Source organism: Corapipo altera, unplaced genomic scaffold (assembly GCF_003945725.1).
Source record: "Corapipo altera isolate COAL_440 unplaced genomic scaffold, ASM394572v1 64, whole genome shotgun sequence".
Taxonomy (NCBI): domain Eukaryota; kingdom Metazoa; phylum Chordata; class Aves; order Passeriformes; family Pipridae; genus Corapipo; species Corapipo altera.
In genome coordinates, this window is record NW_020884893.1 from 5,572,091 (window position 1) to 5,589,080 (window position 16,990).

The following is a 16,990-nucleotide window of genomic DNA, read 5'->3' on the forward strand; positions in this document are numbered from 1 at the left end:
AGTAGCACGCGAATAAATATTGAAATGATTCAGTTTCCTCTGGAACAAAGTACATATTTTTGAGCTTCCCATCTGGCTTACAAGACATTTGCTGAATAATTTGTGTCAATGTGGCTTTCATGTATTGATCTAAAAATACAAGTGCTAACAAGGTTTGTACTGTCGAGCCCTCTCTTGCTCTTGTGATTCAGTGAATGGAGCTCAGAGCAGCGTTCCAGGACGGATTCAGCTCTGTCACTTGGGGAATCCTGATTTTCAAATGAGCTTATGGATGCACTCAGCAAAGCAGGCTGATAAAACCACAATCTGTACAAGTTCCATAAACAGTGGATAGTTTTGACTCTCCAGTTGGATCTTACACATTATGTAGATTTGAAATAATTCAAGTGTCTACTACAGCGAAGAAAAAAATGCTGCTGCTTTTCAGTGTGTTGAAATATATGTGTTCTCACAGTGCACTCACTTCTGTTGGGAAAATAGTTTTAAAAGTCACCTGTTTAATTTGCAAACACTTATTTTGGACTAATGTTCGATTACTACAAGGTGAGTTAAAAATGTATAATAATTTTTAAAGCACCTCATCTGAGGGAATTTATTGTCTTCCTTCTCTCCAGGCTTCAAAAGGCATGTGGTTGTTGATGGCCACAGATTGTGTGCATAATAAAGATGGCACAGCCATAACATCCTCTGCTCATTGAGGGAGGCAAATTGCTTTGACTTGCCTGCATTTGCAATAGATGGGATCTTTGGATATTGCTTTTATACAACAAACCCCTGCAATTAGTGCATATGAATCTGGGCACATAATGTTAATAGCACCAGTACTTGAAAGTAATCCTAATTCTTGAACTGCTTCTCTTCTCACTGATTGAATTGAGGGACTGAAGTGAGCTCACTGGTCATAAAATGTGAAATTTTATATAATTTTTTATGTTAGCAGTAATGACAGTATTTATAAGCTTCATTTTATTTGAGGGAGTTGGTGGCTTTTTGCAATATCTAATAACATGTTTGTGTGAACTCTGTTGCTTATTTTCACATGTTCTGTCTCGTGTTGAAGCCAAACCCATGTTTGTTAATGTCACAATAGCTGAATATCCAGGTGTCATTTGCAAATATGACCACTGTGATTAAAGAATATTCCATGTAAATTAAGTACTTCACTGTCCCCCTTCAAGTTACTTTAACATGTTAGTTCTTTACCCTAAAAGAAAAGACATGGAAACTCCTAATACTATGTGAAAAATGGAATAAAACCCCACACCCCTGAACCTGCTGTTCCTTCCTCTGCCCCTTGAACACAGTCGTTTTCTGCATAAGTAAATTCTGGAATGCTTTTGATTTTTAAATGGAGAGAAATACATTCCTTGTATACCTTTCAGAGGCAAAGTTTATGTCACATTTAACCATTAACTTCCAGCTATAAATTGGTAACAAACGTTCAGTGACTTATTTTTGGAAGTGAAATACTTGTGCTTGATACAAAAGATACCATGAGGCTCTTAAACTTTGTAGAGGAAATTTCCATCCTGGGACTGGAACCTGGAGGTTTACAATGTTTGCCTTTGCCTCTGTAGCTTTGCTCAGGGACCATCAGCAGCACTGTGCACAGCTCATCCAAAGGCTTGTTACTTCTGCCCCGAGGGTGGAGGAAGACAAAAAGATGCTGCCTTTGAAAATTTTTCCCTCTGTCCCAGAGGATATGTAAATTATCCTATTTACTATAAATTACTATTGTTATCCTGCCACACTCGTGTACAGAATATTGTTAAGTGATCAACAATTCCAGAATTCTCAGACAGAAGTCTAGACAGGCTGGAGGAGTCTGTTTCTCTTCTTTCAGAATTTTGGTTTAAAGTGACGTTCCTGATCTCAGCTGCTGCTTTGGTCACAAGGATGTACAAGTTGAACCCATTTCAATGTTCGTATTTCTGAACTCTGGTACCTGTATCATCAGTGCATGACTCTGCATCAGAGCAATATTGATGTGATGTGTTTTGGGGCTTTTTCTTGCAGTGATGCTACAGCCTTTTGACTATGACCCTAATGAGAAAAGTAAACACAAGTTTATGGTTCAGTCTATGTTTGCTCCAGCTGATACTTCAGATATGGAAGCAGTAGTAAGTATTGATATTAATTTAAATAGATTTCTTTCTAAATGTATAATTCTGTAAGTCCTTTTACTGCGTTGCCTGAGGGCTGTTGTCAGTCCACACTGGGATGATCCTTGAAAGCTTTCCCAGATTTCCATCTCCGTGCATTTCAAGGTGTTTTCTGTTTATTTTGAACCCCAGGAATCATGCACTGAAAGAGACAGCTGGTGTCGTGGTTGCTTCCTTGGGAAGCTGCTGTCAGGAATGGAATGCCAAGCCACAAAACAACTAGTTGTAGTTTTTTTGCAATATATCCTTTTTTAGAAAGGCCAACTTGAACTATATATTCTAAGAACACGTAGAATATGTTCTAAGTCTGTGGCATCTTTTATATTTTATGCATCTGCTCTCAGTCTTGAGTCTTCCCTTGGGCAGCTCCTTTTCCCAGCAAGAAACAAGAGGATGATTTACAAGTGATGTATTTTTCCTTATCCCTGCCTATGTCTGCTGTGGCTTTGGCAAATGAAAGGTCCTCGTAGATTTTGTCCCGTGGATTAAAAATGAGAGCAGCAGAAGCAAAGAAAGACAAAAGACATAGAAAGAAGATATTAGACTACAGGAGGGCAACCTGGAAAGGAACAAACCATTATGTCAGCTGCTGGCTTTCCTTTAACAGCAGCATCTGCTACCACAAGAAGGCACAAGGAAGCTTTGGGAGAGCACAGGGTAGCTGTTGAGGACACCATATAAAAAGGGAAATGGCCATTTCCTGAAGTGTGGGACTTGTGTGTGTTTGTGTATGTGTGTTACTTAAAGAAGTAACCCCAGAAAAGCTCAGGGTACATATCATGGCTTTTTTACAGTAGTCTTTATAAGATGAGTCTTCTTCTGAATAGCTTTAAAAGGCTGGGGCACTCTGCAGGGTTAATAATTTCCCTTCTGAAAGAGATTTATGGAACTATATTTGTTTAATGGTCTCAAAATAAGATCCAGTGGGAGAAACAGCTATAGTAATAAAATCTGCATCACTAGAAAGACAAGCCAGTCTGCCTTTCTTTCGAACTCTTTAATTTTTATGAGTTACTTTATACCATGACAAATGTTATTCTGCCAGCAGAGAATGTTTTTAGTACCTAGATGGGCCTTTCAGTTTTCCAGAGCTCTCCAGACCCGATACAATTTCTTTTCCTGTAACACTTTGTTCAGTTCTCAGTTCTGTTCCCACTCTCCAAAGCTCTTCCCATTCTGGATGAACAGGTGAGCCCAGTTACGGGAGGACTGTAAAGCTTTCAACACTTCCCAGGCAGCCAAGGAGCTTGAAATAGAATTCTGACTTCAGCCCCAGAAGAGCTGGAGTAGGATTCAGCTATTTAGGATGAGTTAAATACTCCTTCAGGTTGCACAGGATTGGCCATAATTTGACACCTACTTGAGATATGCTGGGAATACCAAGCCACCAGAAGTGTGGTCACAGTGAAGAGAAGCACATGATAACTCCAGGATATGAGTGTGGACACTTCTTGCTGGATATCACTGCTGGGAATAAATGTCTTCACTTCAGGGTTACAGCTGATACTGAGCAAAGATTTATTACTGTTAATCCCTATTAAAAATATTGCAAGGAAGCTTGTTTATGGTACACTCCCTAGCTGAAGGGGAGAGAAGGTGACAGGGGAATTATCTCTCTCTGTGTGTAGCACATCTGTTATTGGTCAGACACCGATGCTGAAAAATAAGGAGGTGGAAAACAAGGAGCAGAAAGAACAGTCCTGTAGTTTATAACAATTAGGAAAAAAAGCTCATGTGAAATTTGAAAAGTTTGAATAGGAACTCAGCTGGGCAAAGACTTCAGAACTAACGCTGTGATTGATTTGGGTTTTTGTTATCTTTCCCTTCCTTTGAATTCACCCCTCCTTTTTCCTTTTGTTTTTTTAACCAGGCCCACAGCTCCCCCTATCTCTGCTAATTACTCTGACACAGCTCCCAGTCCTCATAAATTACCTGTGGAGGTTTCAGACTATTTAGAATGATTTGCTTCACAGTGTCTGGTCTGTTTTCATGATGCCAATCAGTCACATATTTGATTTCATTTTTCATCCTGTATGTGGCTAATGGAACATGATAAACACCTGTGGGCTTTTTTTCCCTGAGTAAAATGATGTGATTTGTTTGCATAATACACTGCATTTTCCATCTGCCTTACTATATTGATATGTTTAATACTAAATTAATATTAAATTATTCCAGTGGAAAGAAGCAAAACCAGAAGAACTCATGGATTCGAAACTTAGGTGTGTGTTCGAGCTACCAGCAGAAAATGATAAGCCTGTGAGTATTTTCAGATGCATATTGAGTGATTTAACTTAATACCACAGTAAATCCTGTAATATGGCATGTTTATGCAGACAGCTCTATAAGCAAAGGACAGAACCGCCTGTTTCACTGCCTGGATGGCATCACCTTTAAAAACACAGTATAAACTGTTTGAAGTCTTGTTAATCCTTAACGTAGCTGGCAGCTGATTTGAACAGTGTAAGTGCAACAGTAGCACAGAGCAGTCTGAGTTAATCTATTTTTATTTAGTGAAAGATCGCAGGATAAAAAATATTTTAAATAAATATAAAGATGCTGATTGATGGTTGTACAGCTCAGAGTTTATACTGAATACAGCAGCAATATTATTTGTCTAACCAATGCTCCCCTCTGCTCCTGTGGGACAATGCTGATTTTTAGCAAGTAAATTGGTGGAAAGCTGGTGAGGAAAACACAAATGCAGTTAGGGATTATATTGCAATTAGCAGCTATAATATTGCAGGATCCTTTTTTGTTAGGGTAATGAACACATTAATTTCTAAGGGAACCGTGTAGTGTCCAGTGTAGAACTGATAATGGTTTGAATAAACTGAGAAATGTTTCCTAATATGCAGGTGCTAAAGGCACAATTGTTCTACCTTGCACTGGACATCTTGTAATTGGGATTATTTATTGTTTGGGTGAGGAGAGACTGGTTTGTTTTTATGAGGCCCCTTTCCAAAGTGCAGAGCATGGAGAGGATCCAAAGGCAGGAGGGGGAGGAGGGTTTGGAGCTCTGCAGCTTGTTCCCCACCTTGGGTTGCAAGTTCCACCCTCCCCAGAGTGCCACAGAAAGGAGAGGTGACAGCCAGGGGTGAGGAGGGAGGAGAGAGGGAACTTCAGCAGGATCCTGGTTCCTGGAGTAGCTGTTGGTGAGGGAAAGGTGAGGAGACCACTGATATCCCATGGGCAGACTGTGAGCAAGTTCCCATTCATATTGTGGGACCTGGACTGAGGATATTTCCTTTTCTATGTATGCAGGGACTGGAAAGTCGAGGTCATTCTGTCTGCACTTATTGCTGATTGGTGTTTTCTGTGAGAGCACTAAAGGTTACAGAAAGAAAAATGTTTATTTCTTTTGATACAGGCACGTTTCAGGTGTGCACAGACAATTTTACCTGATCCTCCTCCTAAATATCAGGTGTGTGGTGTGGTGTTAATAACTAACCAAAAATCACTCTGTCCTTTTTTAACAGCATGACATAGAAATAAATAAAATTGTATCCACAACTGCAACAAAGACAGATTCCTCTGTAATGTCTAAATCAATAAGTTCTTCTTTGGATGACACTGAAGTTAAGAAAGTAATGGAAGACTATAAGAGGCTTCAAGTAGAAGTTCAGAGGTTACGGGAGGAGAATAAACAGTTTAAGGTAAAGATATGTGTTGTTTTCTTTTCAGATTTACCCCTTTCCTGAAAAAGAAGCTTTCAACTTAAAGGTTTGGTTCCCTGACCATAGCACAATATCTGAATATTGTCTGTAAAGTAAAAGATAACTTAAGTTTTCTCTCTATAAACTGTGGAAAGGTGCTGAAATCAGTGGTTCCTTTGAAAGGAGGTACAAGTGATGCAGTCAGAGAAGCTGATGGAAGGCAACCTGGAGTAATGAATTCCCCCTCTTTTTTTTCTTTTCCCACCTAGTTTTCTCAGTGTGAATTAATTCAGTGTTGGATTTGGCCCTGTTCTCCCAAACCTATGGGAGCTTGAGGGCAGTGTTGTGCAAATACTGAGTGTTTTAGTGATTGAACCTGTAATAAGCCATTGAAAAGGCCAAATTAAGACAGATTAATGGGAAATGTGCTCCCTGTCATATCCAGCACATCACTAGGAAGTTGAGTAGTTGAGCAGCCTTTATCACTGTGCTGGAAAACTCTTTTTGCAGCAGTTTCATTAGTTTTAAGTGTCCGGTTCCATAGATATCAGCACCAGTGAACATTTAGATTTTGTGACTATTGCAGCCCAGCTGAAGGAATTCTGTTCTGTCAGCTCTGGCTGATGCATGAAGAAATACTTTAAACCAGTTTTGTTTTGCACAGAAATAACACACGTAATACAACAGTAATATACCCTTAACCTCTCCTTGTGTTCTTGTTTTGCCAGCAACTCATTACTATAAGTACTGTATGATTTTAGTTAATTTTTTTGCAAATCAGTCTTGAATAAACACTCTACAGGAGCTATCTAGAATTGAGCTGATGTCTTACAGTAACATCCTGAACTGGTGAGCTCTTTGTCCCCTTTGTGGAGTGCAGAAACATCTGTAAAACATCAGAAAGCAATACTAGATCACTGCCAGCTCCCAGGTGCTGTCAGTGTCAGGCCAGAGTCAGTCAGGAGGAAGTTAAAATATTTCAAATGGAAACTTGTTGTTTCTAACAGTGAAATTACTATATATGTAAACAGCATTTTATTTATTTACAGAAGACGGTTGTCCCTGTCCAGACTTAGAGCAGCAGTGGGGTATCAGGTGGCCTGTGACTTAATGAGTAAATAAATAAATTAATTAATAAATAAGTTATCCAGAATATTCAGGTGTCCCTTTAAATTCAAAAGCGAGAAACACCAACATACTCTGAGCCTTTTGAATTTCACTTATCTACAGTTTTTAAGGCTGCAGTAACTTTTATTCCAGTTTCAAGTGGTTTTTTATGTATAGTCTGGAGGCTTTTGCTTCAGTATCTTATACTTTTGCAGTGTAATACTGTATCACATTAAAAAGTCTAATACTTGCTTCAGCTGGACACAAATTAGGTCACAAAAGGCTCCTTTTTCTCTCTCCTGAAGTGCTCTGAGTGTGTGTGTGTGGACTGGAGTGTGCTAACACTTGCCTGTGCTGCACAACACTTTAGGTAAAGCTGGGGAGCGTCATCTCCGCTTGAAATGATAATATTTGGTGGTGTTACATTGTTTTATCTCTTGTCTCATTCATCTTTCAATCAAGTGAGCTGTCAAGCTCGTACCAAGAAAATATCCTAATTATTGCCATTAGTTACATGTCAAAATGTCAGCATTAATGTGATGGGGGAAATAGATTTCCCTTCAAAGGCTGGGAAAATTTGCTTGTGATATCTGACATCTGACTGGGGGAATGATGAGTGTAATTGCCTTAGGTTGTGAAAAATATGCAACTTTATCTTAGTTGTATTGAAAAATGTTTTCCCCAAGAGCACTTTATGTGCTTACAGGGCAAGAAAAGCATCTTCAGGCCATCCCCTCCATCATTCCTGTTGAAGTTCTGAAGCTGTCTCTAGACTTTGGACAGGAATGGCTTCCCCATTCTTCCCCTGTTTCCTTAGCAGGAGGAAACTTCCAAGAGCTTGTGGCTTTTGCTCTGCCGCTCAAGTAGATACAGAATTCCTCTCCTTCCTCACTAGTCTTCCCTTCTCACGATTATTTAGGAACTAGAGCTCTAAATTAGCTGTAAATTACCTTTCACCTATTGTGTAACACCCACCTAAATAAGTATGGTAAAGGGTGAATGTTTAAAGCTTTTTTTCATTAATTAATCAATATATCTCCCTTTAGGAAGAAGATGGACTGCGGATGAGGAAGGTACCCCAACCAAACAACCCAATCTCTCCTTCTGCAGCTGCTGTCAAGGATGAAGGGCTCAGCTCCAGACTACTTGCTTTGGTGGTTTTGTTCTTTGTCTTTGGTGTAATTATAGGAAAAATAGCCTTGTAGAGGCAGCATGCTGGAAATTGTAAATTGGTTTGATGGTTCTGCCATATCATTGGATTAAATTTATTCATAACAATGTTTAAAAAAAAAAAATTAATGTATGACATCTCACAGGTCTTGCCTTTAAATTACCCCTGCACAAATACTATGTAACATAATCTAGAAAGTTTAAAATGTACGATGAGCGAATGAATGAAAGAGAATACGCTTCAGTGATGAAGGGGGGGAGAAAATCCTGATTTAACACTACAATGGAATATTGTATATGTCATTTTAAACATTCTTAGACCCTGGTACATGTTGCTGGATTACCTCTTTTTAAAAAAAAAAAAGAAAAAAAAAAGGAAAACTAGAAAAAAGAAACAAAAAAACCAACCTCTTCCTCCACTGCTGGAGCTGGCCCTCGGGATGTTTGGAGCTGGGTTAGGCAGGAGGTGTTGATAACTTCTGTAAAATACGTTAATCCACCATTCTGCTCATAAATTTAACAGTTTCTGTCAGTGTCTTCAGCTCTGTGCAAGTTACCAGTTCCTTTGGCACTTACTGAGTAGTGAGAAGCTGCAAAGAGTCGTGTGTGGCCACGCTGAGTGTGCTGGGCAGCACCGAGGGGCTCGTGCTGACGGTGGGACGCGCTTGGGATAAGGGGCGATGCCTTGTTCTCACCAAGGGACCAAGCTACACTGCTGTTGGTTCATTTAGTTGAATTAAAAATGTTATTCAGAGATGTTTAATGCATATTTGACTTATTTAATGTATTTCATCTCATGTTTCCTTCTTGTCACAAAATCGACTAATACTACGTGGTGTGAAAAGGCACCTGTTTAAAGCCAGTGACTAGAACTAAAAATTTGCTGCTGTAGTGGTGCAAGATTCTTCTGCCTCCTGGTGTTTTGGGCACTACACAATTGTTGGGAGTTTTGATCATCTGAGCATTGGGGAAAACAGTGGTCAGGAAACTTGTTTTTGTATGTAAATAAGTCTATCTAGGGGAAAAAAAATATTAGTAGTAAACTAGTCCTATGCCGTAAAAGACCAATCCTGTTTGACTATGTAGCATCTTAAAAAAAAAAAGAAAAAAAAAAGAAAAGAAAAATTAAATAAAGCCCCCAAATTAATGTTTCCTTTGTTACTTTTGTCCTGTTCTCACAGTTTTAGAGGTGGGGAGGAAACAGTGTTCTCTTGTCAACTTTGTTTATGGCATAAGGAAACTTTGTTTCAGAGTGATTATTTTTTTTTTTTTCCAGACTAATTTTAAGATCAATCCAAACCACCCCAGCACGAGTCTGGTACACAAAAGTGTTGTTCAGAGTAACCCTGTTGGCTGCTGAGGTACAAGGTAACATCCTACTTTCCAGGTTAGTTGGGTTCAGCAGTTAAAAGACACTTGACAGCACATTCAGATTAAGGGGAAGGTAATTTTGTTTCTAAGCTTCCTTTTAGCACGAGGTGTATGAACTCAGTGTGCTTTAACATGATGGGTTCAGTAGGTGAAATAGTTTTGGAGGAGGTAAATTCACATATCTTCTTAAATGGTAGACCCAAAAACCTGTGGTGACAAAATTGTTTGTGAGTATTTCATGATTAGGATAAGCCTTTTAAAAGTGACTTCTGTCATTCCTTCCTGTGATTCCATGAGAAAGCTGTTGGGGCTGCAGCCTGTCTGCTGCACTCCTTGACCTTTATGTTTGTCCCACTTGTGTCTCAAGGGTTTCCTTCTTTGCAAGTGCAAATAAGTGAAATTTTACTTGAGGCTTAATAAGAAAATAGGTGGAAAAAAACTATAACCGGTGTGTTCAGCCTGTGAACACAACTCAGGAGTACTTGTAGAAGATTCCGCGGAAAAGGAGAGGTGTATTTTTAGCATTTTAAAGTGCTGGTGGCTTCTCTGCTCAGGAGGGAAGGGGCAGAGCTAATGCAGCCTTCCTGCAAAGGGCAGGGAAGGTGGGAGTGAGCTGGGAAGAAGGAAGCAGTGAGTTCAGTGGGACACATTGGGCAGAACTTATCAAGACAAAGATACATTTTGGGCAGGATGATTAAAGAAAACCTTTAAATGAAACACTGTGAAAGAGCCTTTTCAGAAAGACAAGGTTGTGAGTGATGTTGCAAAATTAGTTTCCATGACTTTGAAGAATGTATTTGAGAAAACCTTTACAGAGCTGTGAAGTAGTTTTTTTTCAGAGGCTGTAAGTATCTTGATCTCACTCTTGTAAGAAAAGCTGAATTCCTGATTTGCTTTAAAAAAATAAATTTTTTGAGGGCCCTTTCTGCTAAAAAACAGACTGAAAAAAGGTTGGTTAAAAAAAAAATCACTGTCTTTGCAGATCAAAGCTTTAAGCTGGTCTGCTGTGAGTAAATGTGTAGTAATGTTCAGGTAGATTGTACACACACTGTGAGGAGGCACAGGGCAAAGGCAGCAGCACGTGTGTCCTCCTCCAGTGTTCAGTGGTCACTTCTTAGTGATCTCTGACAGCCTGGAACTTTAAATCATCCGTGAGCAAAGTTGGTCTGGTGTTTTGCACTCCAGGATTATAAAGAGGTCCCAGAAAACACTCTCATGCTTTGCCAGATGCCCTAAAAACACGTGGTCAAGGAGACCAGCAGAGGATCTGTTGGTAAAGACTGTAACCTGCAGTTGGGGCTGACCCACATCATCGGTCCTAAACAAGACTCTGAATTTAACTGCTTGTATTTTGGAATTTAACGAAATTCTGAGATCTTCCCTCACCATTTCTGACAGCCCTGAATTGTCTGGGTGATGCTTTGCTTTTGCTGAGCTTAAAATAAAATAGCTGATCAGTGGGATCCCCACTGCCTGTCTGTCTGACCAAACCCTCCTGTCATAGGCAGTAGAAAGAAATGTTAAGTACTTGTTTTCTTCATAAAAGGCCAGTCTGTAGATACAGTGCAAAAATATATTGAGTAGATGTTCTTAAATCACCTGGACCTTTTGTAAGTCTTTCCTTCCATGACAACACCAGAGCAAATGTTTTCATGAAGTATTCATATTCTGGAGGACATTTTACCATCTTAGGAAGTTATGCATGAAACACAGGGTTTCTAAATAAGATTATTGTCTGGGGTCCTCACACAACAACTGATGTTAGAAAACTGTGATTGATACATGATAGTAGAAATCAAGTTATTGCTAATCTACTTATTGTCCTTGCTGTTATTTTAAGATGACCACTTGCACATACATTTATTGTTAATTTTTTTAAGAGCCAGTAGAGGCTGCTTGGTGCACTCCTCGGGCAAATTTGATATGAATAGGTGTACAAAATATCTTGAAGCCTAGTGCTGGGAAACAAGTGGAAAATGGTTTCTACTGTTTTTATGTAGTTATCCACATCTTAAGGCAAATGCTCTGTGCATGAATGATCATAAGTATTGCTGTGCATTGGCAGTTGTCAGCTGTGACTGCACAACTGGAACATGTGGGAGCCAGAACCCAACTCAGGTTACTGTGGAACAGCCCTTGGGGTTGGAGAGCAAGATCATGCCATGTCTGTCATGTTGAGGGGGATTGATGTACCATAATGTCATTTTCTAAAAATACAGGATTGTAATAGCTTGATGGTGGTATTCCATGTGACTTTTTCCTCCTGAAATGCTGTTAGTGGGATAAAGTTGGAACTTACTTCACTTTGCAAATCACTATAGACTTTCTTGTCACCAATAAACTCGGAAGGGTTTCTATTCTCTGCACATGTGAACTTGCAGTTCTTGTCAGCGTGTTTGCATCATGGTGTGCACAGAGTGGATCATTCAACCTCTCAAGATACTTGAGGCTGCAATTCCCCACTGGAAGAAAACTATCATCCCTTTTCTTCAAAAAAATGGCACTTTTTTCTCTTAATTGGAATGTCCTTAATTCCCAGGCACAGTAGTGACTTAACTGTAGTACTCTTAACTTTAGAAACGATACTTCTCTTGCTCTGCGTGGTGACCTAAAATGCCATGTCCTGAGTTCTGCTTTCCTTATAAAGGAACTGAGAAAAAAACACAGCCAAAAATCCCTCTGTTTGAGATGAAAACCCATGTAAAAGAACACTCTCAACCTCCTGTTTGTTGTGGCTGGGTCACAGCTGCACTAGAACTGCACAGCAGCGAGGGGGCCTGCAGAGCTGCTGTTCCATGGTTTGGGAATGGCTGAGCATCCACTGCCCAAATCCTCAGGTGAGCAAGTTGAGATGGGACAGGTGATGAGTGGATTTCAGTGTATGTATTTAAGCTTTTGGTTTTTAAGTCAAAACACTAATACAAACAGAAGGTCGTGTGTGGAGTGAGACTAGTTCAGTACTGTCTGTGTAGGTGACTGTTCTTTGGAGTCAGACACATGTCTGCAAACTTAATTTACTAATTAGAAAATATCTGTACAAACCAGTGTTTAGGCATTTTAGAGACAAAAGGACACACTGAGCAAGGCTGCTTGTTTGTTCGCGGGCTCAGCTTCGTGAGGAGCTGACAGGGGGATCCAGTGCTGGTATAAATCATCTGTTACAGTTAGATAAATCATGGGATTTATTGTTCAAGCAGGGCAATGCTGATCCTTTAACCATGTCCAATTAAGTTTTTATATTACTCTGACAGCTCCATGTATTCTGATCACTTTGTCCAATGTGTCAGTGCAACAGTGACACTTCTCATTGTGCTGCTCCTCACTTTTATTTTGATAAGCTTCAGAGAACAAAGTAATTGTTTGTTTCCACTGCTCAGCTATAAAATTTGTTTGTTTTATTAATGGATTGATTTTTTTTTTACTGGATAATTGAAGATTACTTTTAAAATAACCCAAGTAAGAGCCAGCCAGGAATCTCTTGCACATCCTATTCTGATGAGCACAGACCTGCACACTTCCAAAGTGACCGTGGGCCTGTCATTCACTCTGCTGCTCCCTGTGGCTTCATTTCCTGCTAAAGAACTACTTTCATGTTTGTACTTGAAGAGTAAAACTTTTTGAAACCTTTCCTAAACTTCCACATAGATCTCTTTGCCTCCCAGCCCAGGCCTAGGTTTGTCCTGAAGCCTCTGTGTGAGTGGAAGTACAAAAGGAACGTGGGGCCTGCGAGCACAGAAACAAAGCTGCTTTTCCTTGAAGCAAACTTGAACTTTGGATCTTTTCTCCTGTGATCTGTCATTAGAAAATGGCCTTTTCCAGATGGCAAAACAAAAGAAGTTAAGAAAACAAATGAATTAAGAAGAATTAATTGAAGCTGCCTATTACAAGTTGACATTATCCATCTGGCATTTCTGTTTATGTTTCTGCATCGGTACATTTCATTCTGATTTAATAAGTTCCTAATTTTGTGGGGATTTTTTTAAGATTTCGAAGTGCCTATGAGGAACAGCCCGTAGTGAAGTATTGTTCCCAGTTTAGCTGTACATTTTTTTAATCAAATCTTTTTCTTTAGTGGATAAACTCACAAGATTAGAAAAGCCTCTTGAACTCCCTCATGTTTGAGTTGGCAAATTTCCTACACACAATTATCCACACAGAGCTACTTCTAAAAGACCTTTATTAAGGCTCTACAAAGTCAAGCACTCAGGAATTAGGAAATGGCAGAACCAGGTTTGTGCACTGGTAGTTTGGCCACTCTGTATGAGTACAGTGCAGTATTTGATCAGTACCTGGTCAGAAAGTGAGATGAGGCTGCTCAGAAGTCATCCAAAACTCTCAGCTTTGTGTGCCTGGCCATATAGAGGCTCTCTTAAGTATAATTAGATTTTTAAAAGTGGAACTTAAAATGTGGAACTGGTTGTAACCCACGTGCGTGTCAGGAGGGAATCCTTTGTGTTCTGTGTGTGGACACTCATTCCTGACCCGAGCTCCCGATGTGTAACTTGGAGCTGAAGCAGCAATTTTCATTTCCACATTTGACTGGGAGGCCACAAACAAGTGTGATTGGAGCCAGGAATCTTTGCTTCAGTTTTGAGCCCAAAAGAAGATTTCTGTAAAGGCTGGAGACTGCTGCCCATCCTGCTTTCTAATCTGTTCTGCCTGAGCTGTCAAATCTCACTCCACTCCCTCCCTCAGCGCTTTGGTTCAGGCCAACTCATCCTTGTTCCTTCCCTGCTCCTTGGCAGAGAAATCCATGTTCAGCTGAGCATCTTTAACTGGCTTTCCTTCCCTGCTGCCTGCTTGTTTTCCATCTGGGTCTTTCTTCCCATCACCCTGCCAGTGTTGCTTTTCCCTACCTGCCTGTCCCAGACTTCTGGACTCCAGAGCACTGTGGCTGCACCTGGGCTGCCTGGCAGAGCTGTGGATATCTCACTGGGCCTGGATGCCTTTTCCCATCCTGGATAACCACTCACCTTCTGCTTCCTCTGTGATCAAATTTGTACCTCCTTCCTCTTCACTCTGTGTAGAGTTTGGAGCAATGAGTCTTGTCACCCATCTCCTTTCTGTCTCCAGCTTCTTCCTGCTGTTTCAGGGCAGTATCTTTATTTATAGTATGCAACAGGCTTTTATATTCCATCTGGATTGTTTATCAAATGAAGCAGTAGCTCAATGCTGTTAATGTATCCAAAAGTGTTTTGAAACTTTTTTGTGTGTTTTGTTTCAGTTTAAGAATTGTTTGGGAAATCAGCGATGCAAAAATGCATTCTGAGGTATTTTAAACAGAGGGGCATGAGGGTGGTTAATTGGAAAAATAAGTTGCTGTTAATTGAGCTGTGAAGAGATTGTCAGGACTGTGTTTGTCTGGCAAACTTGGCTCCTGCTTTAAACTTTTGCACCTGCTAAAGAAGCAGAAAATTGGAAAGGCAGCTTTTCTGAGGAGCTCGTGGTGGTAAAGAAGGTACTGAAGGCTCAGGCTCAGTGCAGGAAGGCAGAAAATGTATTGAGGCTGTTTGGAAATTATTTTATTTTTCTTTGCTTTTTGGAGTTGTTAAAAAATGATTAAACTTTTGGAACGTATTCTAAGAGAAGTGAATGGAGGAGAGTTTTCTAAGACACATGTGCCTGTTACCATCAACTTCCAGCTGGTACAAACCTGCCAGCACGTGTTAGCTTGGGTTTTCTTCACAGGAACAGTAAAAGGGTATTTATTTGTTTGGTAGTTGAAAGAAAGCCAGTAATCAGGATTAATGCTCGTGGTCTATGTCTTAGACCTGGTTTTTTTAATGCAGTGTTAGACATGAAAGATGAAGTTATTTGGTTTTGTCTTGTGTATGTCAGATAAAGATAAATGAATCACAGAACTCAAGCTGGAATCCTGATTACAGTGGAGCTCAGCACAGAACCATGTGAGCTTCTAATAAATGTAATTGCTGCTTCAAAAGGGCATAGCTGAGCAAATTTCATATCAGATTTGGTAGTGGGGAAGAAATTAGATGGAAAACTGAATTAGAATTGGCAGTTTTCTAAGTGAAAGGTATTAAATGGCCAAAAACCCAATAATTTTGCAGTCGAGAAGGGGGACAGCTTTGGCTAACTGCCCATCCTGCTTCAGTGGTGAAATGAAGGGAAAAATTAGATGGAAACTAATATAAAACAAATGAGAAAAAGGGAAGCAGACAGCAATCCATTCAAAATGGGAGTTAGAAAGTGCAGAAAATGAATAAGGAAAGCACCAGCCAAAGGGAAAGCAAACTGTGTGGGTTGGAGTGCTCAGAGAGGGCCATGAAGAGCTGGAGTTCAGGGGAAATCTTTGCTGTAGGATAAGGACCGTTAATAGGTGCAGGTGGTAAAACCTGGTGATGATGTCAGAGGACTGGGAAGGTGTTGTCCTTCCTTAGCAACGCTCAGTACTTCAAATAACAGGCAGGCCTTGAAGCCCTGGCTCAGTGTTGGGAAGGGAGGAGCCTGGGGCAGTCTCGGGGCTGCTGCTGAGGGTGGTGAGCGGGACAGGGCAGCCAGTGTGACAGCCCTGGGAAGGGATGGAAAAGGAGATGGATGTTCCTGAAGGAGTGTGATCCAAGTCCTCTCATTCTCTTTGGTTTTCAGTTCTCTTTGGGGTTAGAGTCTGCCTGGGCCCTGCAAAGCTCCGTGTTTCCTGACAATCACACGTTGCTGAAGTTCAAAGGGAACCACAGTGAAATGGGGATGCTCAGGGGGATTCTGTGGGGACCTGGCAGATTCAGTGGTTCCAGATCACTGGTGAAAACCTAGAAAACCACTACTGATAAAATGGTAACATGGCAAAAATATCCCTACCAGGACCAGAGTGAATAACAGCTCCATGTACATTCCCAGTGCAGTTCCAGAGTAAAAGACAAATGAATACGAATATGTTCTTGTTTTAATTACTGTTAGCTGTAAGTGATTATCCTTCTGTATGTCTCAGCTGTGAGAGCTGGGAGTTTTGGATGCAGTTTGGATATTTACATTTTAAAAGAGAAGCTGGGTAATTGGAATGGAATCAAAAAAGAAGAGATGCAGAAATTACTGGTGGAGTGTGAAAATGCCTTAGAGAGGGTGAGAGAGAAAACTCAGTTGGCTGAGCTTTTCTACCAAAGTTGAGGCTGTCTTGATTACAGTGCACAAATACCTTCACAGGGAGAAAACACTGAACACTGCAGCTCTCTGAGCATAAAAAGAGCAACACAAGAATCACCAACTGGCAGTGGAAGCCAGGCAAATTCAAATTGGGAAAAGGCACAAATTCTTAAGAGAGAATAACTGTGTAATTTAGGAATGTGTCTTCAAGAACTGTGAACAGAATAATAAAAGTTATGATATTTATGCAAATAGGTCTTTCATGGCTTTTTTTCCTTTCAGAAGTATCCTTAAGGGGGGAGGAGGGGGGAAACAGGACAAAGAGGCTCCTGATGAGTGTTCCCTAGGGAAGTTCAGTCAGAGTTGTGGAGCTGGTGCTGCTGGAGCCAGTGGTGTCTGAGCTGCTGCAGGGCAGGGCAGAGCTTT

The 16,990-nt window shown here is 40.4% G+C and overlaps 1 protein-coding gene across 3 annotated transcripts in view; it reads left to right on the forward strand.

Annotated features, from left to right (window-relative positions):
- Positions 1-16,816, forward strand: part of VAPB (VAMP associated protein B and C) — a 38,389-nt gene extending 21,573 nt beyond the window's left edge. The window contains exons 3-7 of one of the 3 annotated variants that reach the window (XM_027645775.1): positions 2,017-2,120; positions 4,341-4,421; positions 5,533-5,586; positions 5,847-5,885; positions 7,972-16,816. In XM_027645775.1, coding sequence (XP_027501576.1) covers positions 2,017-2,120; positions 4,341-4,421; positions 5,533-5,586; positions 5,847-5,885; positions 7,972-8,130 — 437 coding nt within the window. In that variant the 3' untranslated portion in view covers positions 8,131-16,816. Of the gene's footprint in view, positions 1-2,016; positions 2,121-4,340; positions 4,422-5,532; positions 5,587-5,641; positions 5,819-5,846; positions 5,886-7,971 lie in introns of all 3 variants that reach the window. The other 2 variants (XM_027645774.1, XM_027645776.1) reach the window with 2 other exon arrangements.
- Positions 16,817-16,990: the final 174 nt, after the last annotated feature.